The sequence below is a fragment of the Euprymna scolopes genome, chromosome 14 (assembly GCF_053919585.1).
Source record: "Euprymna scolopes isolate OS-2025 chromosome 14, ASM5391958v1, whole genome shotgun sequence".
Taxonomy (NCBI): domain Eukaryota; kingdom Metazoa; phylum Mollusca; class Cephalopoda; order Sepiida; family Sepiolidae; genus Euprymna; species Euprymna scolopes.
Window position 1 is genome coordinate 53,648,255 of NC_136495.1, and position 27,914 is coordinate 53,676,168.

The following is a 27,914-nucleotide window of genomic DNA, read 5'->3' on the forward strand; positions in this document are numbered from 1 at the left end:
AAGGCACCCATGACTCGCTGCCATACAAGAGGATGGAGAGACAGATTGCTCTATAGACAGAAACCTTGGTGGTGGTGGTGAGGTTACGGTTCATAAAAACTCTGTGCGAGAGTCTACCAAAGGTGTGACAGAAGAAGCAATCTATGAATTGCAATACGCTGACGACACAGCTCTGGTGAGCTCATCTGAAGAGGGTCTTCAGCGCACCATCAACACTATCTCCAACATTTACTCCCGAGCTGGTCTAGCCATCAACATCAACAAAACAGAGGCACTTAACATGTGAACACCGTCAGGAACCACCAATGTTCACAATCAACCAACATCCATACGTACACATACGCACATACATATATACACACACACACTTACCTACATACCAAGTGCAAAGGAGATTCAAACAATTGCACTTAAAGGGACAGTTAGAATCTTAAAAAGATCTCTCGGTTGGAGTGTCTAAAATAGCAGGTGTATGTTTGGCATCTGGGAAGATGCCCCATCCCTGGCTTAAACAAAATGATAAGAAAAATGAAAAAGAGAGAAACATACATGTACGTAAATATGCACTCATACACACAGACATACATATACACACATATATATGCATACATACACAAATGCATAAATACACATACACACGCCAATATACATACATGCACACATACACACAAACACATATATACATACATAAAAACAGATATACACACATACACATGTGCATAAATATACATACATCTATATATATATACATAGATACATATAATAATGGCAAATCAATTGCTACATGCTTCCAGCATTTCAGACCTACACGCGTCACAACTTTTCCGTCGCAATAGGACTGTTTCTTTTTTTCTTATAGCCTGAGGGAGTATCTGTACCTGATGATGTTACAGAGTTTTAGCTTTGTACGACAGCTAAATCTCTCTCTCAGTTCAAAATGTTGACATCCAGCAACAAGCAAGAGCAAGATAGCTAGCAACAAGTCAAACTGCAGACCAGCTTAATGCGGGTACTGGTCTCCCGCTTTGTTTTTTAACTCAGAGATTTGCTTCTCCTGAGTTACAAAAAAAACATATATATATATATATATATATATATATATATATATACATATATATATGATGATTGCAACGTCTTGTCAGACGAGTGCCACTCCCTCAAACATTTAAAATCCATGAACCCAAATGTCTGAGGGAGTATCTATACAAATATGATGTTACAGAGTCTTAGCTTTGTACGACAGCTAAGTCTCTCTCTCGGTTCAAAATGTTGAGATCCAGCAACAAGCAAGAGCAAGATAAAGCTTCTAGTTTTTTTTATCAACTCAAGAAGTTGAAAAATTATGAAGATGGAAATTGTACCATTAAAACAAACAATTTTTTGTGCCTGAGAATTTATTTTTTGCATAGTAATCACCATTCTCAATACACTTTTGCCAGGAATTCAATAACATCTCTGGGTCTGATAGGGGTTTCTTTCTTATAGTCTCACACCATTAATATCTGCGACAGAGATATTAAACTTTCAGGTCATGAATACATGAGCTGTCGTCATAACAATGCAATTTGCAATCCCCTCTGATCCATTCAGGCAGAATAAAAAACAATTGCAGACATTTCTTTCTTTTGTTATTTGTTTTATATATATATATATATATATATATATACTCGGGTTTTTTTATATTCAAAAGTAATTGAACTTTTGAATAGTCAAGTCGCTGCCTGATGATATCTGTTGTTTGATTGAAACAAGTGGCTATTTGTAGCAGCGGGATGTGAGCATGTTTATATAACAATAAACAAATAAATATATATATATATATACATATACATATACATATATATATATATATATATATATACTTCAGAATAAAATTATCCAACAATCAGCTGGTATGGAAACCTGTGATTATAAGATTTACAAGATATTACTAACAGTAATATTCTATAAGTATTATCCCACCTAAATAAGAATTGCTTGATATACAAGATAGATATTTGCTAATATTTTCTCCTCTGAAGAGATGGTAGACATCAAAATCCTATAGGATAAGGAGTTAAAATATTTCTAATGTATTCATTGTCTTACATAAAATAATAAAAATCTTTTTATCTGAAACGCAAACATTTCACATCATAAATTGTTAAATTCATTGAATGACTAAAAATTATATATATATATATATATATATATAGCAACCGGTGAGAATTGCTATTCAATCATTTGTGTGATTATAAAAGATCTTTATTTCTTCATATAAATATTGGGTATTATGTTTTGGAAATTTTAGATGAAAATTGATAATTTATATTATTATTTGAACTACTATTCTGACCTTGGTTGTTATATTTACGTTTTGGTCAATGTAACCCCTGACCTTCTTCAGGTGCATCTTTTCAAATGGACCTGTGGTACAACAGATAATTGCATTCAGTATCTATCAGTTCTAAGTGACAGTCTTCTAGAGGTTGATGGTTGAATCCTCACTCGAGATGATCATAACTAAGAATAACAAAAATGAATACTTCTACCTGATCATGGTTGACAGAATGAAAACAATCTACTCTTTTGGATTAAATAAAGGGTTTAGTTTGAAAATCTGTACAGATTTTCAAGTCCAAAAAGGTGCACTTAATGAAGGTTGGTTATATCGGCTAAAATGTGAAAATAACAGTCAAGATGATCATAATACAAATGGGATACTGTTACTTATTAATAATATTTGGTTCTTATCCGAAATTCTCCATATATTGAAAACAAAAATAAAGAAAAACCTGACAAAATGAAAATCTCATAATACAAAATCATGTAATTTTATTTTTATAAAGAAAATTAAATTTTATGAATAACTGAAGGACGTCTATATTGTCTGCCATTTTGAAAACAATCTAAAAAACAAGGGAAATAACTCAACAGTAATTCATACTTAGTAGATTTACATTGTAATATCTACAAATTCCCATGAATCACTTAAAAATAATTTTCTTTGTAAAAATAAAAATACTTTATCAATTTACTAAATTTTGGGAATATAATATTTTCCTTTTGTCACAGGTATGTACGCCATACAGATTTTTCTTTGTTTTTTAATATAGGGGTAATTCTGAACAAGAACCTAATATTTTTCTCATAATTCTTAAATCTAAATTCTGTTTTAATCATACCATAATTTATATTCAAATATATATTATATCTTTTAAATCATTTACAAACTGTGTTTTGCTTATTAAAATGAATAACAATTCTTTAGTCACTTTCTATGTGTAAAGAAACTTGCGTTTCAGACATGCTAAAAATGTTGATGTTAAAAAGCTGCAGTCAGTTGGCATTCCACAATATTTTCAAACTGATTCTGAAATGAAAAAAGAAAATACTGTCTGTGAACAAGTGAGTTACTTTTTTTATTATCTCTTATAACAATGTTCATTGCATGTTAACCTTTGTCCTACTGATTATTTTTTTAAAATCCTAAATACACAAACATTTAAACATTTGTAATTTTTTTTTTTAATTTTAGACTCATAAGACTATATAGTGTCTCACTTAAGTGATTACAACTTAGTCATGTTGACACACTCGTTCTTGTTAGATCACTGAAGTTAAGCAATGTTAAGCCTGGTTAGTACCATACGGCTAACTATTTGGAAATACCAAGCACTGTATTTAGGAGGATGGTGACACCTCCCTGTAAGAATTAAAAAAAATCTAACATTGTCATCTCTCCTGACGAGGATATATATGCAACTGGGAACTGCTTGTGAATTTCATATTCCCTTGAGATCTCTTTTAGAGGAAGCTGTTTCAACCCACCTAGGATGAATGCCACTGTCTGGTGGCTGGCCTCACTTCAGTTTAGAAGAAAAAGCTTAGTCAAATTAAAATGGTGGAATTTTGTAATTTATATTTTGGTATATTTTTAATATTAATAAAAGGTATGCCAAAGGATAAATTATAAAATTATTTATAAACTAGGACCTGTCAACCGATGTTGCATGGTGGAAGTATACCTCTACCTCACCTGTAAAAAAACCAAAAACAATTAAACTACGGTTGTTAGTGGAAGCCACTGCTGGCCCATAAGTATTGACGCCCATCGCCAAAATATATATGTATCATGAACAAGTACTGACACACATAATCACGTCTTTTATAAAATGATTTGTAATGGTAAAAAAGGAAAATTAAGGAATTTTATTAAAAGAAATATATAGCATAAATAGAAATGTTCACAAAGAATAAGTTTGTATTATTTTGTTAGGCATAATAATACTTTAAAAAAACACAGATATTTGGGAGCTAACCTTTTCAATGTAGTTTATTTTGTTCAAAAGACTTCTGTATTTTTTTTTTTTTAGCATAAAATAAAAATGCAATGGGAGGCACCTATTTTTGAAGAAATATGTAGCAGAAATGAAATTGGTTGAAAAAAAAAAGGTTGTTAACGGAAATATTTGGGAGTTAACCTCTTCAATTTAGTTGATTTCATTCAGTAAATTTCCATATTTTTTTGTCAGCATATATATATATATATATATATATATATATATATATATATACAAAAAAAAAACACAAATGTACATGCATTGTGTTTAATGGTATAAGAACTGAATGTTGTTGATGTTTTGATAAAGACCGCATCTATGAAGAAGGAGAATCTTATATGTTGTCGCTATAGGAGAATTTTATAGTGGCAAAACATTTATCAAAAGAAAGCGAGTAAATGGGTTATTTAACATTTGCAAACTTCCGTAAATTTTTTCGGCATAATAATAATTTTTTAAAAAATGGACATTTTTGGAAGCCAACCATTTCAATTTAGTTGATTTCATTCAGTAAACTTATGTATTTTTTTGTTGGCATAATAATAAAAAAAAGAAGTATCAATCTACACACATTGTGTTTGTAAAAGAAGTGAATTTTATTGATGTTTTGAGGAAAACAGCGTCTACAACGATGACAACAATTACAAAAAAAAGGCGAATCTTATATGTAGTCGTCGTTGTCGTCGCCATAGGAGAATCTTGTAGTGGCAAATCATCTTTCAAAAGAAAGTAAATGAGTTATTTAATGTTTGTTCAAAGATTTTTTTCTCTCTTGTATTTGTCTGTCTTACATGTCTTTAATGACCTATGTCAAGGGGAAAAATATGTCTCTTGGCAGCGCAATATTTTATTAATAGATAAGCCTTCGTTTATGAAGCCAATTAGTGGATTCTGGAATATGAGAATCGTCAGAGCTCAGCCAATCAGAATGGACAGAATTAAGCAAGGAAGACTTTATTATTTATGAATCAGAAATTGGAAAGGTTATGTGTATGTATGTATGTATGTATGTATGTATGTATGTATGTATGTATGAGGCAGTTATGATTAGTGTAAGCACAATATCTGTGGAAAATCTAGAATTGAACCTGGTGACAACTGGTAGTAGTGGAAGGAGTAAATACTTAGAGAGAAAAATAAGGACTCCTTCCTCTAAAGATGTGATTGTGATGGTGTTGCTCGTCAGATGCAATGTAGCATTTTATTATCACAACTGAATTTGTCTAAAATGGTGTTCAAAAGCTACATATGAGAGTGGCTATTAGGCTTGATGTATTGAATTTGTATGTGGCATCTGTTATTGCAAACCTACGATACTTTGGTCCAGAGGGGATTTCTACGGTCATTTTATTATATAGGAGATTATTTATTCATTATGAATTAATTTTTTTAAATTCTACTTTTAATCTTTTTTCTATAAAATAAATGTCACCTATAAGAAAACTGTTGATGAAATGATATTGCATTTTGTCTTGAATTTCAACAAAAGGAAAATTGTGTTATTTTTACATAGTTTAGAAATATGAGTTTACCCCATTTATACATATACAATTTTTTAATCAATATTTGTTACTTAGTTAGTAAAAACTAACGATGCATCAATTTCATTTGATTCATAACATAAAATACCAATACAAGTATTGAAAATTTCAATAAACACACATACAGCTTCCAGTAAACAAAATAAATATATTTCTGTGGGTCCCATAAACCTTCTGTGGATCCCAGTTGGGAATCTCAGTTGCAAAGGCTGTAGGTTCAATCCCTGTACAGGACCATACACATTCATTTTCTCTACAATCAGACCCAAAAATAAATTTCATTAAACAATATTCGAGAAGTAACTAGTGATGTAAATAGTATATTGTTTGAATGCAAATAAATGTTATGCAATATAAAATGTTGAACATATTCTTTTTTGTATGCTTGATGGATTTGTTTAAAAACTAACATTTCTTTTCATTTTTGATGGAGCAACTACATTCTAGTGAAGTAAATAAATAAACTGAGAAATTGCAAAGAAAATTCAGAAACGTCTAAAAAATTCAAAGTCTATAAAATAATTTAAAAAAGAATAAATTTTAAAGTTTAAACTCTATAAGTGATTGAATAAATAGTTATATTGTTCACTTAGCTTTTTCTATTAATTTATGTGCTAGGATGAGTTGCTTCCCTTTAAGCAGCTTTTCCAATTTGAGTTGTTGATTTTTCAACTTTCTTTTTGAATATCAAATATATTCATGCAGAGAAAATTGGATATTGGTCAGTGATGAGGAGTAACAAATAAAAACAACAATAAAAACAGATTTTTAATTTATACCAATTTCTGAGTGATTACTTTTAAATAATAAGAATTTGTAATAGCAACGTAATCTAAATAAGAATTGAGAGAAAAGGATTTCACTGATGTCGTAATTTGTGCCACCTCTTAACTGCAATGTCTCAGCTGCCAAATACTCCATCCGTCTACCAGAATTTGTCCTTCTTAACACATATGCAAATTAATGCCTCTATTTTTTTAAACCACAGGTTTGGGGTATTTTAATAACTTTCAACATTTTTGATGAGTATTTCCAATCTAAATTTTAAGTAGATTTCCAGTAGTAATTAACACACCAATTTTCAGTAGCTCAGCCTTTGTAGTTTTGAAATATATATACAAAGTAAAACAAAATTTAAGTGCAAGGGGAAAATTACAACTTTTTTTTTTTTTTTTTTTTTGTAATTTTTACCCCCAAATTTAGATACAGTTAGAAATAGTTTTAAAAAACAAGTTAAACATTCATATCATATTAAAGTTGACTACCTTGTGTTGTAACCTAATCAGTAAATAAACGTGTGGTGAATGGAGATGAGATTTGAATGAATGCCAAAAAATGACTGGCTTGAATAATCACCTTCTTTTTTTTTCTCCGCTTCGCTTCCATAAACAAGTTAGTTTTCACAGATAGGTGTTAATTCAATATTTTTTAACCAATAAAAATCGCTTCAAACCCAAAAAGTGATAAATCTATGTCAAATTAACAAACCTTATAAAGACTATGACCTTATCAACAACATCAGAGATTAAACTCGTCACACCTTGAAGGACCCAAGAATATATGAGGATGCATATGCATTTCTGATTCCAGCACTGAACACAATATTATCATTTTTATTCATATTTTTTCATTAATATCTAATTATTTATAAATAAAATGAAAATATAGTAAAAAGCTGTATTTGCTGTTTATTGATATCCGACATAAAGGCAAATCCCACAATGTTATCGTAAAGCAGCTTAATACAAAATTAACACCACTATTGAATTCCTTGTAGAATTTTACTCTACAAAAAGTTCAGCTTGATTTTGATATAGAGTTTTGCTTTCAATTGCATCCTCAGACAGAGATAAAAACGTCATAAACATATCTCACTTCAGTCTGAATATCTAAAATAGACATAAAATGATGCCTGCTGGGAATGCTAGTAAAAAATGAAATCTTAGTATTTTATAATTATTTAAATTTCACAACATATGGACATTTTTTTTTTTCATTGTTGATCTGAGGAGTTTATTTTCTTGTCATTCATGGAAATGATGAGAATTTAATATTTAGATGAAATAATCCATGTGTCTCTTTTTAGTTGTGTAATTAACAAAACTATTTTGAGTAAATTTACTTTTTTCCTTTCTTCGTCAAAGATGGAAACATGTCTGCCAGATAATGAAGCAGTTGAAGATCAGGTAAAACAGCCTTGAATATTTTTTACTCATCTTTTTTTTTGTCTAACTTATTAGTTTGAAAATGAAATGTTAACAAGTGACAAAATAAATCTCTTTCTGTATAAAATTAAGAATGCAGATAAAGTTTGTAAAAATCCAGAGAATCTTTAGCGTGTTTATATTATAATGCTCAATAACAAATAGTTATTTACTTTAAATAAAGACCTTTGTTTATACAAATGCAATTTGGCTACATATTTGAAAAAACATATTTCAGTTCCAGCTACAGATAGCCAGCCTTTTTCAAGCCAGTATGTCTTTGCTTTAGCCTTTAATTATGATGAGAAATATTCAATCTTTAGAAGGTCATATGATAAACTTAAAATATTTTAGAATAAAACTTAATGCTAATTATTGAAATGCTAGCTTAAAAACATTTAGATTCAGACTGAACAAGGAAGGATGACATTTCCGCATGTATGTCTGGGTCACTGAAATAAGCGTGTCAACCTTTAATGGATAGATCAACATGTGCATACTTACACAAGTTAGCAGGAAGCAGTCTGAAGCACGCACACGCACAACTGCTGCATATAAAACACATCTTCAGAAACATATACATATAGTATTTGCATCGAAATACGCAATTTCAAAATCAGAACTTAACCAGGCAAAAGATAAAATTTATTTGAATTGCATTAAATTGAGCTAAAATAAGATATTTTAAGATAATATTTCTTAGAAATCTTCAGAGATACACAAATGCATATATACAAAATTAGAATATATGAATGAACAGGCATACATGCACATACACATATATATATATACATATATTCAGAAATAAATGTCCCTACATGCATATAGTAATCCACATAAACTCGTAAATAAATTTAAATCTAGTATATAAAAGGCTATCTGTCTGTCTGTCTGTCTGTTTCCATATTTTCAAACTCTATCTCCTCCAAAACTAAAAATTGCAGAGCGGCATTGGAATTTTTAAGGACTATTCTTTTATCGGTTTTTAGCCGGTTAAAATAGTTTTTAAGGATTCAAAAATGGGTGTAAATTAAAAATATTGTTATATATTTTGTATATTCATCTTAGTTTATTTTTAATTTTTGATTTTTAATCAGTTCATGTGCGTGTTACAGTGGTAATGTCACCAGTTTTGAATGCTTTTTTTTGGTTTCGATTCTAGCTGGTGGCACCCAAATACTTTTTTTTTTACTTTTGAAATACGATTATAATAATATATACAAAATCTGGACAAATTAAAATATATTTAAGCGTATTTCACGCCTGGGAAAAGCACATGTACACATGCAAACATACAAATATATCAATGTGTGTACATGTGCACACACATACATACATATGCACAGCACATACATATACATGTCAATATTTTATTACTCAAGTAAAAATAGTAATGAAAATAATATATAATGATAATAAAAATAACTAGCAATGTTGCCCAGGATTGAATAAGAATCAACAAATACTTTTATTGTCATTGAAGTCAGTGAAATTGCCCATTTTTTAACCAAATCAATTGATTGCCTGCTCTAGTTGGGGACCCACCACAGTGCACCGAGAGGACACTTCACATGCCTCTCTGCAATGACTTGGCCCACAATACATTATAGCCTACATTACACTATAGAGAACCTACTGTTGATTTTATGAAATTATTTTCATATAATGGCTTAAATTGAAGTGTAAGATGCAAAAATCCAGTATCATGGTTCAATTGTGCTCTAAACAAAAATATTCATTTTTAATGTGCCCCTGTCTTATAAAAGAACCTACAGTTGGTTTTATAGGCCAAGCCTTTCTGCTTGTGTAGTGATAAAACTTCTCAAATGCACTTGTGATGTTAAACTGTATAAGGATGTTAACTTTGGTCAAAATTGGGCTGTTCCTTCTTTAATCTGATTTTTTTTATTTTTTTTATACTTATCAGAGACATTCTGATACCAAATCTATCTAAGAACACTCCTATACACATAAAGTATATTTGTGAAATTTAAAAGAAATCAGCTCAATAGTTTTGGAGTCCATGGGGAACAAACTCACAGAGACACACAGACAGACAATTTTTCTTTTTATATATATATGTAGAGATAACAGTGAAAGCAAAACAAAAATATAAATCAATAATTATTATTAGAGACGATCATAATAAGTAGAAATGGAAAAGGCAAAACTGGAAAGAGCAGAGAGCATGGAACTGATAAACCAAGAAGAGATGAAAGTACTTGGCAAACATGATATCTATAAATATTTGGGAGTTCTGGAAGCAGATACTATCAAATCCACAGAAATGAAAGAAAAGATTAGAAAAGAACACCTGAGAATAGTAAAAAAAAAAAAAAGCTCTTACAAACAAAACTATATTGCAGAAATCTAGTAAAAAGAATAAACACCTGAGCAGTATCACTAGTAGTATACTCTGGACCATTCATAGGCTGAACAAAAGAACTTGACTAGGAAACTAATGACCATACATAATGCTCTTTACTCAAAGGATGATATTGACTTATTCTATATGAAAAGGAAAGAAGAAGGAAGAGAACTGGTAAGTATAGAATGTATGAATGACAAAAAGAAGAACTGGAAAATTCATATCTCAGAACACAAAAATATCATCACAGCAAGAGAGCAAATGTACAATACAGAGTAGTGAAACAAGAAAGAAAAAAGGGGAGAAAAGAAAAATGGAAAAAGAAATTGTTAGATGGATGATTCATAAGAATGGCAAGACTCATACAAATACTTGGACATAGCTACGAAAAAGACACTCAAACAAAAACTACTGACAGTTGCAAAGATTAATGCAATTAGAACTTACTGCATCAAAGCTAAAATAGATTAAACCCAGGAAAACAGTAAATATAGACTGTGGGGTCAGAAACAAAATGGTAAATCACATAAACTAACCCCAATATAATACACTGGGAACTATGCAAAACGACTACATTTTAAACATGCAAACAAATAATACAAACACAAAACCAGAAACAGTACTGAAAAACGAAAATCACAAAATCCTCAGCGACATGGAGGTAAAAAGAGACAAACTCATCCAAGTAAGGAGACCAAATATAATAGTTAATAAGAAGGAAAAAAACTGCCAAACTGTAGATTTTGCCATTCCAACAGACCACAGAGTAAAGACCAAGGAGATGGAAAAACAAATTAAATACACAGAATTTGCCTGAGAACTGAAAGGAATATGGAACATAAAGTAAGTCAATATAATACCAATAATTGTAGAAGCATTAGGGACAGTCTTCAAAAAAGAAAACTGGAAAAAAGACTAAGAGAAAGTGAAATCAAAGGGAAGGTTGAGACTATACAATGGACGCCACTGATGAAAACAGCTGAAATATTAAGAAAAATCCTTGAATGCAGAAACCAACCCATATAAACTATAAATACCAACAAGCCACATGGAACTTGCAACAGAAATAAAACAAAAACATGAAAGGAACACCATCTGAACTTGAGGAAAATGAAACTGCAAGAAATCTCAAAAAATGACCCCCCCCAAAAAAAAAACAAAAAAAAACAATGGCACCAGTCTTGAGTGATACCATACAAAATAGTTGTAAAGGATCAAGGTAGATCAAAAGATTGAGAAGGGAGAGCACTAGCTTGATCTTCACTGGAAAGGTGCAGAAAGTACTGAAACCCTGGGGAGGCTTATTGCTATCCAAACCCTAGTGATGACCAATGGTCATTGCTGATGATGGATTCAATGGTTAGCAGTTGTTGTGATAATGCAAAATCATTTGCAATGGTTATTGAAAGAGATAGAGCATACTGAAAATCTGTGGAAACTTGTCACTTGAAATCCAGGAAATACCACCAGTTTTGTCAGTGAACAATCACTGATGATGAACTGTGAGAGAACACGTAGTGAGTTGATAATATTAATGAAGATTATAGATATGTAAAGTTAGATATTTTTATATATTACTATGCATATGATTCACTCTAAAACTAATAGACTGCTTGTGAATTTAATATTCCCTGGACGCTTCCTTCTTCGGAGGAAACTGGTTCAGTTCGCCTAGGCTGTTGGCATGGCATGGCACTATCAGCCAAGCTCCAACCACTGTCTCAAGGGCACAATGTTGCATCCCTGTTTCTGTTTTATAAGTACTCTAATGAAATGTACTTTTTTATGCACTTGTAACCCCTCAACGTACATACTCCTAACTAATCTGATAATCAACAAAATTCCACCTCTTCACTGTTGAAGTCTCTCAATGTCAGAAAGCCTTCTACTTTAATAATTTCTTCCCTCAAACTACTAGACTTTGGAATTTGCTCCCTGTTTCTTACTTCCCTAATTGTTTAACTGCAGAAATTTAAATTTAATGCAAACAGGCATCTCACTGCTCAACTCCCGACATAGTCCTCTGATTAGTAGCTCCTAACATTTAAATGGCAATATGCCATGTTTGGCAGTGAACAGAGTAATGAACAAAAATAATTGGTGTGAATGCAAAAGATAAAAACATGATTAAATGAAACATATTTATATTTTTACAAATTTACAATAATATTTTTGCATGAGCAAATTCTTTGTGTTTGAAAAGTTAAATGTTCTCATTTATAGAATGTTCAAAGTGAGAAAAAGTCACAAGCGCTAGAATTATGAATCTGTTTGATTAGAGTTCCTTTTTGTTGACCTGCAATTGTAAAGAGAGGAAGAGCGGAATCTTCAGTGTGGTTATTGAGCATATCCTTTGCCTTCGTTGGGTGTTTGTTGTTGTTGTTATCAACGCTTCAGGGTACTGGTACATGGTTGTGTCAAGCACAAAAGCAACTTTTTGTTTATCAAGTGGCTGCTTATTTTGAAATCAGAGGTTCCAAAAAAATTTGTTTCAAACATGTGAGAATCCTTTTCATTGGTTGAGATTTCTTGAGTTTACATCTACATGTGAGCTAACGCTTTTTTGTTTTTTACTTCAAGACTGTTTGTTGTGATTGTGCAGATAGAGTAATTGATTTATGAGTATTCCATTTCCATTAGGTAGAGAAAGAAGTGAAAATGAAAGAAAAGAAGAATGGCGAAAGAAAGAGAGTAGCTTATACCAGCTAGTATTTTTTTTTCATGTTTACTTATCTTTCATACCTATTTGTCAGTATGCCACAAACCATTTTATTAATCAATTTTCTAATTCAAAAAATGTTTTTATATGAAAAATATTTTATCAAGATTGATGAATATAAAAAAAAAACAAAGCAAAAATCTGTGACTAATGTTTAAATTGTCTGCAATGCTGATATGTTTTTAATATAGTGACCAATAAGTATTAATCTAAATTAGTTGCATCTAAAGTTTCTTAATTGTTAAATGCAGTTTGTTTTTATCATCATTTTACAAAACAATTTTAACCATCCTAAAGTTTTTTTGTTTTTTTTTCAAATGAACAAGATAATTTTTTATCTCGATTATTTTTTTAATTAAAACAAAATGAAGTAAATAAATTAAACCCCAAAAAACCAACAGTATTTACATTTAATCACAAATTCAATTAATCAGTTCAGCAATTGATACAGAGAAAAAAAAATTCTCTTGGAAACAGATTTATTTTTTATTTCAGTAGCAGTGTTGAGTTCTGGAGTTGTTTTATTAACTAGCATTCCTTGGGATGTTCAATGGGATTATAATTGGTTTAAAGATTGAGTAGCTTTTGCAATATGTTTCACCGGCGATTTTGTGTAGGGTAATACTTTTACTATCATTGCAATGGACAGGTGATAACTCTTCAATTGTTGGGCACATTTTTTTTGTGTCATTTCCTCAGGGTGTGTCAGCCTGAAAAACTCTGTTTTTTGGTTATTGGTTGCTTATATTGAAATCATTTTTCTCTCAGAGTAAGAAAAAAATAATAAATAAATGCAAAATTGTAAGTTAATTACCTCATCCCCGTAAAAAAAAAAAAAAAAAAAAATTTAGTATCAGCATTGGCTAACACCACACTAAATAGTTGAGGAGATTGGAGAGAAAGTACTAACCAAACCTCCATTGGATGTGTGTGACACGGACTGACACCTTGGGGAGGCTTATTGCCACCTAAATTCCAGTGAAGACCAATGGTCATTCCAGCAAGAAGTCAATGGTAAGAAACTGTTGCAATGATGCAAATTCATTTGCAAAAGTTTTTGAAAGAGGAGGGGAGTACTAGAAATCTGAGGTGTTGTCAGTAAGCAATCTTTGATGATGATCTATGTGAGAGTTCCTAGTGTGTACAAGTATAAATAATAATAAAGATATGCAAATATGAATGTTTGATATATTATTCTCTCTAGAAATCAAAATCAAGGCACTGAAAGAATCTTAACTGCAAATAAGAAATATTATCTGTAACTTTGGCAGAAAGTATGGCAAATTGTTGGAACCCTATTAACTAAATTTGAAATTGAACTACATGAGAAAGGAGTAGGTTGTGTGTGACCATAACATCATAAGTGAGAAATGGGAGATTGAACAGGTCTTTTTCCCAGCTAAAATTTAGCAAGAGCGAATGTCTCAAATGCTGTAAAGCATCACTCCCTGATTATAGGAGAAGGAAGTTTGGATACATACTAATAGCGATGTTGTGCTATAGTTTATGGAGATGTATTTCCTGGCCAGGGTTTAATAAAGAACTGAACTATGAACTCTTGTTGTGTTGTATTGAATTTTACAAAGGGGTTTTTGGTCTGGGACCTGACAGACATGCACATTGATTAAAGTTGCAGATAAGTGATAAAGGCGATAAAGGCACTACAACAAACTCATTCATAGTAAAAACAGTATTTAAAGCCCTCTTGATTATAGAATGTAAATATTTTAAATATAGACCAATCTTACTATCATATTGGAAAAGTGGCTGCCATCTTGGAAATTTGTAAATATAAAGGTTAGCATATATTTTGCTTTATGATGCTTTTTGTGAATAAGACATGCACTCCGATGCCCCTTTATAACATCCATATTTGCTTACAGACCCTTATTGAAATTATAATAGTCAGCCATATTTGGAGATACATATTACATTTGCAATTATAACCCTGCTTGCATTTTGTTGAATGAAGGTCGGATAAACATAGTTTATAAAAGAAAAACTATGAAATTGCTAAAAACAACTAAAATAAATCAAATAATTAAATAAAACTTAATAAACGAATCTTATCAAAGCAACATTGTTTGAGTTCATACCAAATTTGTTATTTCTTACACTTTTTTCTTATCTCCATTTGACTATATATCTAAAAAGGATGTCAAAAAAATAGACCATATTTGAACAGAAAGCAGAAATCATCCTCTCATTCCTGAGATAAAGTCTGAATAACTGACAAGTGAAAATGTATCAGTTTGTCTTAAAAATAGAAAAAAAAAACAATGTTACTTTCCAATATAAGAAAATTTCTGGAAGTAATAACAAATATATCACCCCATCCACTTTTTTTCTCTTTCTGTGATCTTCCCTGTAAAGTATTTGAGAATGAAGGAGGTAAGAATAAAATAATGAAAAGAAAAGCTGCACTCTTTCTTTCTTTCTTTTTTTTTTTCTTTTTTTTACTTTTCTCCAAGTTAAATATTTTTGTATTTGAAGAAAGAATCTTTAAAGGATTTCAATTTCTTTTTCAGGTCAGTCAATTGGCAAAACAGGCAAATTCACTAAGTTTATTAAACCAAACTGTGCCACAGTCTAAAGAATTAAGCCAAGAAAATGATGTGGTAAGTTATTTATACATGTTGCTATAAGATAATTCATGACTAACACATGGCCTCACTGTTTGAAAGGCGTCATTCAACTTTCAATTTTGGGTGAACATTTACAATTTTCTGAAAAGGAGGACATGATGATCATCGGGTATCAACGGTTTCTAGATATAAATCCAAATTCTTTGCTCAATTCATAGTTAAACTTGGTCGTTTTGTTAAGCAGTTAATATAGAGTAAATAAGCACTCACATCATAAACCTTTTAATACTGCAAGGCCAAAATATTGACTAAGATGGCACACCTATATGTAAAGTCCAATATTATTCCTTTGTCTCCATGTATCAACCAATCACCACATAGCACATAATATACAGCAGTATATTCTTGAAGCATTAGGCTTTTGTTATACGTGAAGTTCTCGCTTGAACTGAAACCATATGAATGGAGACTACTTATGAACCAATAAGAACTGAGTGTTAAAATATATTTAAGTAATCTATTATATGAAGAAAAGTTGTCTGTTTGTGTGTGTCCACATAAAAGTCAGAAACTACACATTACACTCATAATGCTGATAAATTCTTTTTCAACATTACCTCCGATAATTTTAAAAAAAATATTCATTTGGAGATCATTAAAAACAAAATTAATTGAGGTGGTGGTGACATTAAGAGCAGATTTTCTTTTCATCTTTGGTGTGAAATGGTACATTTTATATTATCCATTTGCATTTTTTAATATTATTTTACTCACATTCACTCCTAACAAAGTATATCACTACTATTTGGATGTACTATTTGGGACTATGCCTAGGAAAGATTAACAAGATGTTTGCTTATATTACATTTAAACTTCTGCATACCAGTACAGTCAGGGAAGCAGGTAGCAGGAAGGGAATTCCAAAGTCTATCTGTTTGAGTGAAGAAACTATTAGAGTAGAAAGCTTTCTGGTATTTAGAGGCCTCAATAATGAAAGGGTGAGATTTTGTTGCCAAGTGGGTTCGTCGGGGATATGTACATCGAGGGGGCACAAGTGCAACTAGTTTATTAGAGCACATCTCATTAAAATATTTGTAAAACAGGCACAGAGATGCAACATTGCGGTGATGGGACAGCTTACTTGACAAAGTGGGACTTATTAGATTGGAAACTCTTTTTTGGATCTATCAAAGAGGGAGAGGCTAGTGGTAGATACACCATCCCAGATGTGGCAACAATACTCCATGCATGGATGAATGGTGGCCTTGTAGAGATACAGGATACACTCAGATGTGAGTAATCTTCTAGCTCAATAGAGGAAACCCACCTTCTTTGCAGCAGCCTTCGCAATGTCCTCAATGTATTTGTTCCAGTTCATATTATCCATGAATGTTAATCCGAGGAGTTTAATGAAAGAATTCTCAGGTAGGGTATTATTTGTCATGGATATCAGTGGTTGAAGAAGCGTATTGTAATTGTTAAAGGAGAGCAGTATAGTTTTACTAGCATTAAATGTTACCATCCATTTGCGGCTCCATTCCACTACGGTCTGGAGGTTATTTTCTAATGATTTTGTCATTGTCTAAGACAGGGTGCGCACAGACTTGAAAAGTTCTTGAATTTTGAATTGAAAAGGCCTTATTTCTATTATTACCTTGAAAAATCCAACACCTTAAAGGTGTCTAAGTTTTTTATGATATCACGAACATGAGAAGGGGTGATTTTCACATCATTTAGTGTGGCTGCAGTGGAGAAATTTGGGAAGGAATTGTTTGTTGGCTCTAAGGTGGAATTGAAGACGAATCACTGAGCAAACAGTTCCGCCTTCTCAGTTGCTGTGCATGCGACCTTCTGGTTGTTGGATAGTGGAATATATAAATGAAAGTTGTAGTTTTGTGTGTGCGTGACCTATTAAAAGTCAGAAACTTCACAAGACAAACAAACCTTATAAAAATTAATGCAAATTCAGCCCATTAACTTAGCATGAGTGCTTTATACTAAATTGATAGTTGAATATGGTTAAATGTATACTTATTTTTGTATTAAATAATAATCCCTATTAATCCCCAACTGTGCATTGAATGGATACCATTGTACTTATTTCATTGCAACTTATTATAAAGGTCAATACAAAATTTCAACCAGATTTGATCAGTAGTTTCCGATAAAAAGTTGAACTGACAGACATACTAAAAGAAATATAATATAGAAAATGATACTAATCAAATTGAATTAAATGACATTTATAATTGTTCAAAATGTATATAAAACATTGATATATCTTAATGTGGAACACTTGTTTTTCCATTCACTTTTATTGCATTGTAAAATATCCTTATTTAATTTTAAATAAATCACAGCTATTTCTCTATTTATTTTAATGATTTCCTTTAAGATGTATCCACAAAATTATTTTTAATATATATAAAAAGTAATATCAAACAATTCAAAATGAAAATGAAATAATAATCAGAAATTAATTATTTAAATTAGTTTTAAAAATCAACATTTTAATTAACCATTAGATTCATTCTGTTAATTACTATTTTGTTGTATTGAAGTATATTGGATAGATTAGGTGAATTATATGAATAATATAAGAAATATGATTTATATTTTAGAGCCCATGAAAGGGACATAAACAAATGTGACATGCCTCCCAATGTGTATTGTTATATTTTGTACAAAAACAGGCTCCAAAAAAAAAAAAGAAGAAAATTCTGATGTGAAATTAAAAAAAACAACATGTGAATAACCTGATAGCAACAAAGTTTATTGTTGTTCAACCAAGTTGAATTATTTAGGCCTAATATGGAACAACAACTTTGAGAGCCAGTCATTGACAATATAAATAAAGCTGTTAGAACATAAAAACGGTTCTTTGCTTTTTAACCTTCCAAAAGCTTGGGTGATACCATATTTTTCACAATTGTTTGTTTTGAAGCAAAATTTAAAATATTTACTGTTTGTCAAAGTTCATCCCCTGTCACATCACCACAGAGTTGCATCCATGTACTTGTTTTAGAAGTACTTTCCTGGAATGTGCTCTGATGAACATACTGCACATACAACCTGCCAATGAAAATATCCCCAACCCACCTGACTAGCAATAAAAACCTACCCCTTCACTGTAGTCCCTAGATGCCAGATTTTCTATATAATACCTTCTTTCCTTAAACAGCTTACTTTAGAATTGCTTTTATTCGTCCTGTTTCTCTATTCATACCAATATGCAGAAATTTAAATGTAACATCTTGCTGACGAACTTACCGAGCAGGCTGCCTTCTCCCCGACCCTCAATCTGGTCTCTATTACAGTAGTTTTTTATGTGTTAGTGGCAATATGTTGTGTTTGGAGTGAATTAAAGTTATATATATATCACTTTAATTCACTCCAAACACAACATATTGCCACTAACACGTAAAAAGCTACTGTAATAGAGACCAGATTAGGGGTCGGGGAGAAGGCAACCTGCTCGGTTATATATATATATATATATATATATATATATATATAAAATAATTCATTCTAGTATAATTCTACTTCTAAATCATTTCCTTTTTAAATTTTTTTTTTTTTTTTTCTTAAAAGTAATTTTGTTTTGGAAATTTTTTTGTAATCTGTGTATGAAAAGTTCACATAAAATAAACTATAATTTCTGTGTTATATATATATATATGTATAGTTTAACACACCATTAATTAAAAAAAAAAAAACATGTATGGCTGAATTTAGGTAATGAATAGGGTGTGTTTTCTGTACCTATAATGCTAACATGAAAAAAGGATTGCATAAGCTTCTGCATTTGGTGCCTCTTCACTATGCCATAAGGAATTCTTTAGGATAATATGACTGCCACTGAAACAGTAAAGCTATGAATATTAAAAGAAACGGTCATTTCAAGTTGTGTGTTTGACATTATTGACTCCGCCTGCATGGAATAAGGCCCAGAATTGTAATTGCAAAAAAAAAAAGAAAGAAAATCAGTCAATAAAAAATAATCTGATCATATCACTCATTTTTTTCAGAAGTTTTCTAATAAATTATTTTGATTTTGTTTAGACTTCATCTTCAGTAGATGCCGACCGAATAACTCGAAGCCGGAAAAGAACAATTGCATCAACTGATTCCAGCAAAGTAAGTGTATTTCGTTTCTGAATTTTTTAGATGAGCGTTAATTATTCAATTTATTTGGATTCTTCAGACTACTGTTCTCATCTTGAGTGTTATTTTCAGAATGTTCTGATTGATATAACCTCTGATTTTCTTCAGGTGTACCTTGTCAAACTCGTGAATCTTTATCTACTAGGTCATGGGTCCTTGTATACTTGATAAAATTCAATTGTAAAGTTATACTCTTCGTGAGGTTGAAGGTTCAATCCTCATTGCAGGTGACGCTTAAAATAGAATTGCAAGTTATTTAGAACTTCAACCTAGTCATGGTTGATGGAACGAGGGTATTCTACCCCATGGATTAAATAAAGGGTTATATTTAAATTTCTGTGCAGATTCCCAAGTTTGACAGAAAGATTCCAGAGTTCGACAAGATACACCTAAAGAAGGGCGGAGTTTACATTGACTGAAACGTGAAAATAACACTAAAGATGAGAACAATAATCTGAAGAATCTAAATAATACAAAAGTGGGTTGAAATTTGTATTAACATGTGAAAATCAGATGGTTTAGATAAATTTATAAAACTATTAGAAATTAAATTCGAATAAATTTACATAATTTTGTTTTATGTTTTGGAATGTTTTAAGATGAGGATTGATAATTTATATTTTTTGAATTACTATACTCATCTTGGTTGTTAATTTTTTTACATTTTTAGCTTATGTAACCTCAGACTTTCTTCAGGTTCATTTTTTGAACTCTGGAACTTTGGTTAAATTTGAAAATCTGTATAGAATTTCGAACCTCTGATTCAGAATTATATATAGATTCTGGAGTCTGAAAACATGCATATGAAAAAGGTTGGCGATTACCCCGATTAAAGCAGGGGGGGTGGGAAATCTAGCTACCCAGATGGAGTTAGTAGCCCAAGTAAAACTCATTATGTTTTCTCTTACAATTTCAGTATATATAGATTATATGGAATGTCATTCAAGAAATAAGGCTCATTTGTTAAAAATAAAAGTTACTTGTTTTATAACTTTTTCTATAAATTTAAATATAATAATAGATTCAAACTTATCAGATTCAAAGCCCCACAACATCTTACCTGTTGGTGACTAGTCATTTGCAAAAGGGAAAAATTGCATCCTCAGTGTTGTGGGTTTTGAAAGTAATTGTTAACTGGATTGTTAATTGGAAACTGGATACTGACCTGTTTTAAAAGACAAGATATGATGTAAAAACATGATACATGTGAATAGATGAGAAAGAGATGTGTGCATTTGAGTGATTTGCATTTTTGTTAGCTTTATTGGTGTCGTCTGAATCAGAATGTCCCCTGCCCCGAGTTTGAGACCATGATTGAGAAGATCTTATTTGTACTACAAAGGATCTTTCAGTTTTTGCATTGTTTGTAATTGGCTTATAGCAAAACATATTTTCATCTCATATTTTGATACTATTCAATGTGACTGTAAATTAAACCGAGTACTCCAGTCATCGGATTTTCAATGGTCAAGAAGAGAACTTCAATTCAAATATTTCTATGATTAAGAAATACAGAAAGCTTGATTTTGAGTAGAAAAATGTCTTTTCAAGAATAGAGTTTATATTGTTATAGAGTAGTACATTGAACGCATTATAGGAAGAGACATCCTTTGACCTAACACTGGTGCCCTCTTTCCCCAACAATATCAGACTAGCCTGTCCATATACAGCCCTTTACATAAACAGGTAAATGAGGTGTATATAAACTGATCTCTGCAAATTAGTATCAACTCATCATCGAAGGCTGGAAACACTTTATTACACCTGTCACACTGATAATTTGCAATTGAAAAATAAAGCAAATGTTTGTTTTTCTGGATGAAACATGAGACACTTATTACAAAATTTGAATTATTTATTAAATGACCACAAATATTTTTAGTTAAAAGCAATTAACAATCTTTCAATCAATTCTTTAATCAAGTTTTTACTTAGATAAAATATAAATTTAAAATAAAATCTAAATTGTGTAAGAATTACCTAAAGTTCAGTTTGTTTGATTTCAATATAACTGGATACTTTTCATTGGATTAAATGTAATCCAAAATTCAATATTTTTAACTGATTGGCATGAAAGACATGGTCATATGGACTGGTTCATCAGATCTTACTCCTCCTGATTTCCTTTTTCTCATGTATGCTAAAGTAGACAGTGTAAGCAATAAAAATACACTTGATTTGACGCGAATGTGCTAAAATTGAAGACCATGTGGATTTTATTGCATCGAGTTCATAAGTTTTGCAAGACGCATCAATATTTACTTTGTAAAATGAAATTGAAGTTATTTTTACTTTTGCATCCAGACTCTACAAACATTTTGTATTATTAATGTTTGTATTACCTTTATTTTTATTTAGAATACCAGGTTACTTGATACATCATATGCACAGTTGTTAGATTACAAGCATAAAAAATACTTCTTTCATTTGTTTATGATTATTTACAGACCATGATTTATTTCTTTTTTCTGTAAACAATTTCATTTTATTTGACAATCAATACTTGTGATAAAAATGATCTCATGATATATATTCAGACTATGTTTATTATAGAATGAAAAGGTGTGTGTGTGACTAAAAGCCTGAAACTATACAAGATATGCTTACAAATCTTAAATCATCATATTCAGTGTAAACCCAACCTAGTTTAGGTAACAAGAATACTATACCTACAACTCCAACTCTATTCGCACCTACTGAAAACCTGCCCATATATATCTATTCACCTAATTACGCATGACTCAATACTTGCTGTCTTATCCATGCTATACTGCACTTACATCTTAACCCTCCTATCATCTAAAATAGCTCGGGCACAACTCGTAGCTCAATTCTTAATACCTACTCATACTGTAACACTATACTAGACCTAAGCTAACATTAATAAAAAAAAAAAAAAAAAGGGTACGACTAAAATCACATTATCTCCTCCCTAACAAGCCCTCTTACAAACATAGACGCTTACACTGCATGAACTTCACCCACCCCCTTTATCCATTAACAAGTAAATAGCATGTCCCTAAATCACTTTGAGGAGTGTAACTAATCAGTAGATATAATCCCCAACAAACTAACCCAGTAACACTAACAACGCGGGGTCGCAGAAATACCTGGATTAGAACCTAGGCGCGGAGAAAACCCTCTCAGGGCTGACGGACCCAGTAGGTCTTCCCAGATCATCCGTCTAGGAGAAGGAAAACTCTGAAACTAAACCAAAGGGGAGAGAGGCCTCTTCAGTCTTGGATGACAACCTTCCTAGAGCTGGTGACTCAAACAAATTCACCGGTTTGCAAACCTAAATTGCTTAAGGAGTAGATAGGCTCTGTCTATCGCCCGGCTTCCATACTCCTTCTTTGCCTATTAGTCAAGCGCAGAGACACTATCTCAGTGATTCGACAGAAACACCCAGCGGTAGATCTTGTTTCCTGGCTAGGGCAATGAACGCCGTTCTTCCCCATTCCCAGCATGCCCCACCCCTATAACTGAACATTTGGGAGTGCTTGAGTATAAGATATGCCTGAGCGGTTAGATTGGGTTGACCTTCTTCTAAAGGGTTGAGGGTACCGGATTGACAGTTCCTGGCTGCTGTTCCCGACTGGTAGTACAGGAGCCCTAACTCTTTGGTAGCGCTTAGAGCGGCTGCTCCATCAACAGTTGAATAATATCGGGTTGTTTGCAGTGCCATGACGCGCATGGAAAGGGACCCTGCACTCATCCCCGGTGGGCTTTCCTGAGGCCACAATCCTAATTGGAGAAAGGTCAGCTGATGGTCTACTTGTGATGCATGTCTGAAGCTCCGCATAACCTCTTGTTTAGCTCCCCCTTACCGAAACTCTTAAAAAAAAAATATGTGGGCTTAGAACTAACTTAGCTGATGTTGAAGCATTTCTCTTAACAAATACCCCGGATATCTTAGCACTAAGTGAGACTAACCTACACTCCTCCATTCCCTCTAACCACTTTAACATGCCTGGATATCTCCCACTCTGCCGTAAGGACTCTGACAGACATATGCACGGACTTGGAGTTTACATTCGTAATACCCTTCCCTTGACTAGAGAAACAAACCTAGAAACAGATGATCAAGCCTTTATGTGCTTTAGACTAAACGTGCAACACAGTATTAGCTACTATTATTTTCTCTACCGCTCTCCCTCGACTCAGGACTGCTCCATAATAAACAAAGTATCTGACAGCATAGACACGGCAATGTCCCTCGACACTAGCGCACAAATAAATGTGTTTGGTGACTTTAATGTCCACCACAAAAACTGGCTTGGATTCTCTACTCACACAGATGCAGCGGGCAGCACAACCCATAGCTTCGCTATATCTCACTCCCTATCACAAATTGTTACGTTTCCAACCCGTTTCCCTGACCAGGAAGAACAACACGCATCACTTCTAGATCTGTTTTTGACCACAGTTCCCGATGACTGCATAGCGAAGGCCCACAGCCCACTCGGGAACGCTGATCATGCAGTGATAATGGTTGAAATCGCCCTAAACTCTAGTCCCAAAACTGAAGAGCCAGTGCTCAAAACAACGAGATATTATAATAAGGCTGACTGGGAAGCCATCAGGGAACTAATTAGAGATGCTCCATGGAAAAATATTTTCTCTCTCCCTGCTGAACAGTGTGCAAACGAGACCACTGACTGGTTCAAAACTGCAATCGAAGCGCATGTTCCCATGCGGAAATTTTATAGTAAGCCCCACTCTCCCCAATGGTTTACGTCGACTTGTGCAACTGCCATTACTCAAAAGCAGCATGCATACCGTAGGTTTAACCGACATAAGTCCAGTTCAAACAGACTGAAGTATATAGAAGCTAGAAATAACGTTAAGAAAGAAATAGCGACAGCTAAGAGAGAATTTACGGAAACCACTAAAAAGCGCATCGAAGCACAAAAACTAGGAACTCGAGACTTCTGGAAAATCTACAACAGTGTAGTAAATAATGGGCAATCAACAATTCCCCCACTAACCAACAATCACGAGGTTGTCTCCTCAGCAACCGACAAGGCTAACATGCTTGCCAGTCGGTTTGCCTCAAACTCCACACTGGACCCTTCCAACCACCCCCTACCTGACTTTCCTATGCGGACAGACGCCACACTAGACGATCTGAAAACCACCCCTGCTCAGGTGCATGCTATCATAAAAAACCTTGACACCTCAAAAGCATGTGGACCCGATCTTATCCCAGCTGTGCTATTAAAAAAGTGCTCAGCCGAAGTAGCTCCAGTTCTCTCCAAACTCTACAACAAATGTCTTAATGAAGCTTGCTTTCCGGGCTGTTGGAAAACTGCTTCTGTTGTACCAGTATTCAAGAATTCTGGCGAAAGGACAGACCCATCAAATTATCGCCCCATTAGCCTCCTCCCACTTTTTGCCAAAATATTTGAGACCATAATTAACCATGCTCTAGTCCATCATCTTACAGATGCTAAACTACTGACTGACAAACAATATGGATTTAGACAAGCCCGTTCCACAGCAGACATCCTCACCGTGATCTCTGAACGTATATACCAATCACTGGACAAAGCGGGGGAAGGCAGAGCGGTAGCTCTAGATATATCTAAGGCTTTTGACAGGGTATGGCATGAGGGTCTCCTCAGGAAGATTAGATCTTACGGTATCACTGGTAGAATACTTAACATAATTAAATCCTTCTTAGATAAGAGAAAAATCCAGGTAGTCCTCGACGGTCGCACATCTAAACAATATGATATAAATGCGGGAGTGCCCCAGGGTTCTATCCTTGGACCTCTATTGTTCCTGATATTCATAAATGACCTCCCCGACAACATTGCCTCTGAGATGGGTATATATGCTGATGACACTACACTCTATGGCAGACACGACAGGAAGACGAATGAACACATTTCTAAAGAAATGGCAGAAACACTAGAGGAAGACCTCCAATCTGTAGTGGAATGGGGACAAAAGTGGTTGGTCGCGTTCAATGCTGCCAAGACTAAACTAGTTTCATTCAATAATTACAAGAAACCCTCTCTACCACCAATAGCAATGGCCAACGACCCTTTATCTGAGAGTCCATCTTTCAAACTCCTTGGCCTAACGTTCACAGGAAACATGAGTTGGAACAATTACATTGAAGGCATTGCCAGGGCCGCTGCAAGAAAGGTAGGCTCTCTCTACCGTGCTAGAAAACTACTAACACCCGAAAGTATCCTGTACCTCTATAAGGCCACCATTCGCCCATGTATGGAGTATTGCTGCCACATCTGGGCTGGTGCATCTGCTACTAGTCTCTCGCTCCTTGACAAGGTTCAAAAGAGAGTCGCAAATCTGATAGGCCCTGAACTGGCATCTAAGCTTCAGCCTCTGTCCCATCGACGAAATGTTGCATCCCTCTGCCTGTTCTACAAGTATTTTAGTGGTGAATGCTCTGATGAACTGCAATCACTTGTGCCCCCACGACGCGAGCACCCTCGACAAACCCGACAGGCTACTAGATCCCACCCCCACACTGTAGAGGTCCCTAGATGTAAAAGATCTTTTTACTCCAATAGTTTCTTCCCCAGAACCGCAAGACTCTGGAATTCCATTCCAGGTCCCTGCTTCCCCAACAGTACTGACGTGCAGAAGTTCAAGTGTAACGTGAACCGACACCTTGCTGCCCAAATCCCTACATAGTACCCCAGTAGTTGTTGCCCCTGATAGTAGCCCCCTACACCAAAGTGGCAATTTGCCTTGTTTGGGGTGAAAATGTAATAAAAAAAAACAAAAAAAAACTATAGTATTTATTCTCTTAAGGGACCCAATTATTACAGCAATACACTTTGCTAATTGTTTCAAAAACCACACTGAAACTAAGTCAAACAGGCAGTTAGTTTTTCTTTCTATTATGTTGAACCAGTTGCTGAAGTAAAAAAATGGGTAAGTTTAAAAAGAAAACTATTACACACATTTCTGTTTGGTTATTTATATCCCCAGGGAGTGCAGGGTAAGTCTGCTAGTTTAATATAAAATTCACATTGAGAAATTGCAATGTAAGTTTCTGCTTGAAAAATAAGTGCAAATTATTACTTTTTATTCAACAATAAATAGCAATGCATGATACAAGATTGTATATTGATTGTTTTTTTTGTTTTGTTTTTTTTTTTTTTCAGTGCAATGACTTTGAGCTAAGTAATAGTCAAGATGATGGATCAAAAAAACGTAAAAAGAGCAGCTTGGCATCCATGTCCATACTTGTCTAATGCAACACTTTTTATGGAATGTTTTATAAAGACAAGTGTATAAAAGTAAAGACTGTTAAAAGAGAAAGCGAAAGGCAAAGAAGTTTGATTTTTTTTTTTTTTTTTTTTACCTAAAAAATAACATTAACAAATGTATAATTGTATCTAAAACTCTTTTTGGTTTCAATAGTTTTTATTTGATGGCAAAAGTGACTACTGAAGTTTGTTTAAAAATTTCTATAAAAAGTTGAAAATATAAAATGTAAAAGAGAACGGAATTCAAAATATTATTACTTAAATACTTAAAAAAAATTATCTTTACATTATGTTAAGCATGATGTGAACAATTCCTGAAATTTTAATTTTATAAACTTTCCATTTTTATCAACTCCACAAAACTCTGAAATAAGCGAGTTTTTGGTTTATAATATTCAATATATTTGTGTTAAAAGCATAACAGCTTTAAAATCCTTCATAAGAGATTTTTTCTCGGGTTTTTTTCTGTTTATTTATTGACTCATTTGTTTCATTAGTTTGTTTTTATTTAAGAAAACGAATTATATTCTTCAGTTTTCATTTTCATTTGGCTATTCTAAGTAAAATAAAGATTTTTTTCTGAAATAAATATGTTAATTTAATTTACTTTTAATAGTTTTTTTTTAATTTATCTTTAGAGAAATGCTATAGAAATAGAAAGTTGACTGAATTCATGGTGGGTGCTAACACAATACAAGGTATCTCATATATATGTGCGTGTGTGTGTGTGTGTTTACAATACAAGCATGTACTAATGAGAGCAA

The 27,914-nt window shown here is 32.7% G+C and overlaps 2 protein-coding genes across 2 annotated transcripts in view; one reads left to right on the forward strand and one right to left on the reverse strand.

Moving 5' to 3' along the window:
• The window catches only part of LOC145292734 (uncharacterized), a 99,304-nt gene extending 72,064 nt beyond the window's left edge, over positions 1 to 27,240 (forward strand). Inside the window, exons 17-21 of the mRNA XM_080138772.1 lie at positions 3,285 to 3,387; positions 8,008 to 8,049; positions 15,683 to 15,772; positions 19,802 to 19,876; positions 27,046 to 27,240. Coding sequence (XP_079994898.1) covers positions 3,285 to 3,387; positions 8,008 to 8,049; positions 15,683 to 15,772; positions 19,802 to 19,876; positions 27,046 to 27,135 — 400 coding nt within the window. The 3' untranslated portion in view covers positions 27,136 to 27,240. The remainder of the gene's footprint in view (positions 1 to 3,284; positions 3,388 to 8,007; positions 8,050 to 15,682; positions 15,773 to 19,801; positions 19,877 to 27,045) is intronic.
• LOC145293014 (ropporin-1-like protein) overlaps positions 1 to 27,914 on the reverse strand; it is a 223,299-nt gene that overhangs the window by 136,667 nt on the left and 58,718 nt on the right. The window lies entirely within an intron of this gene.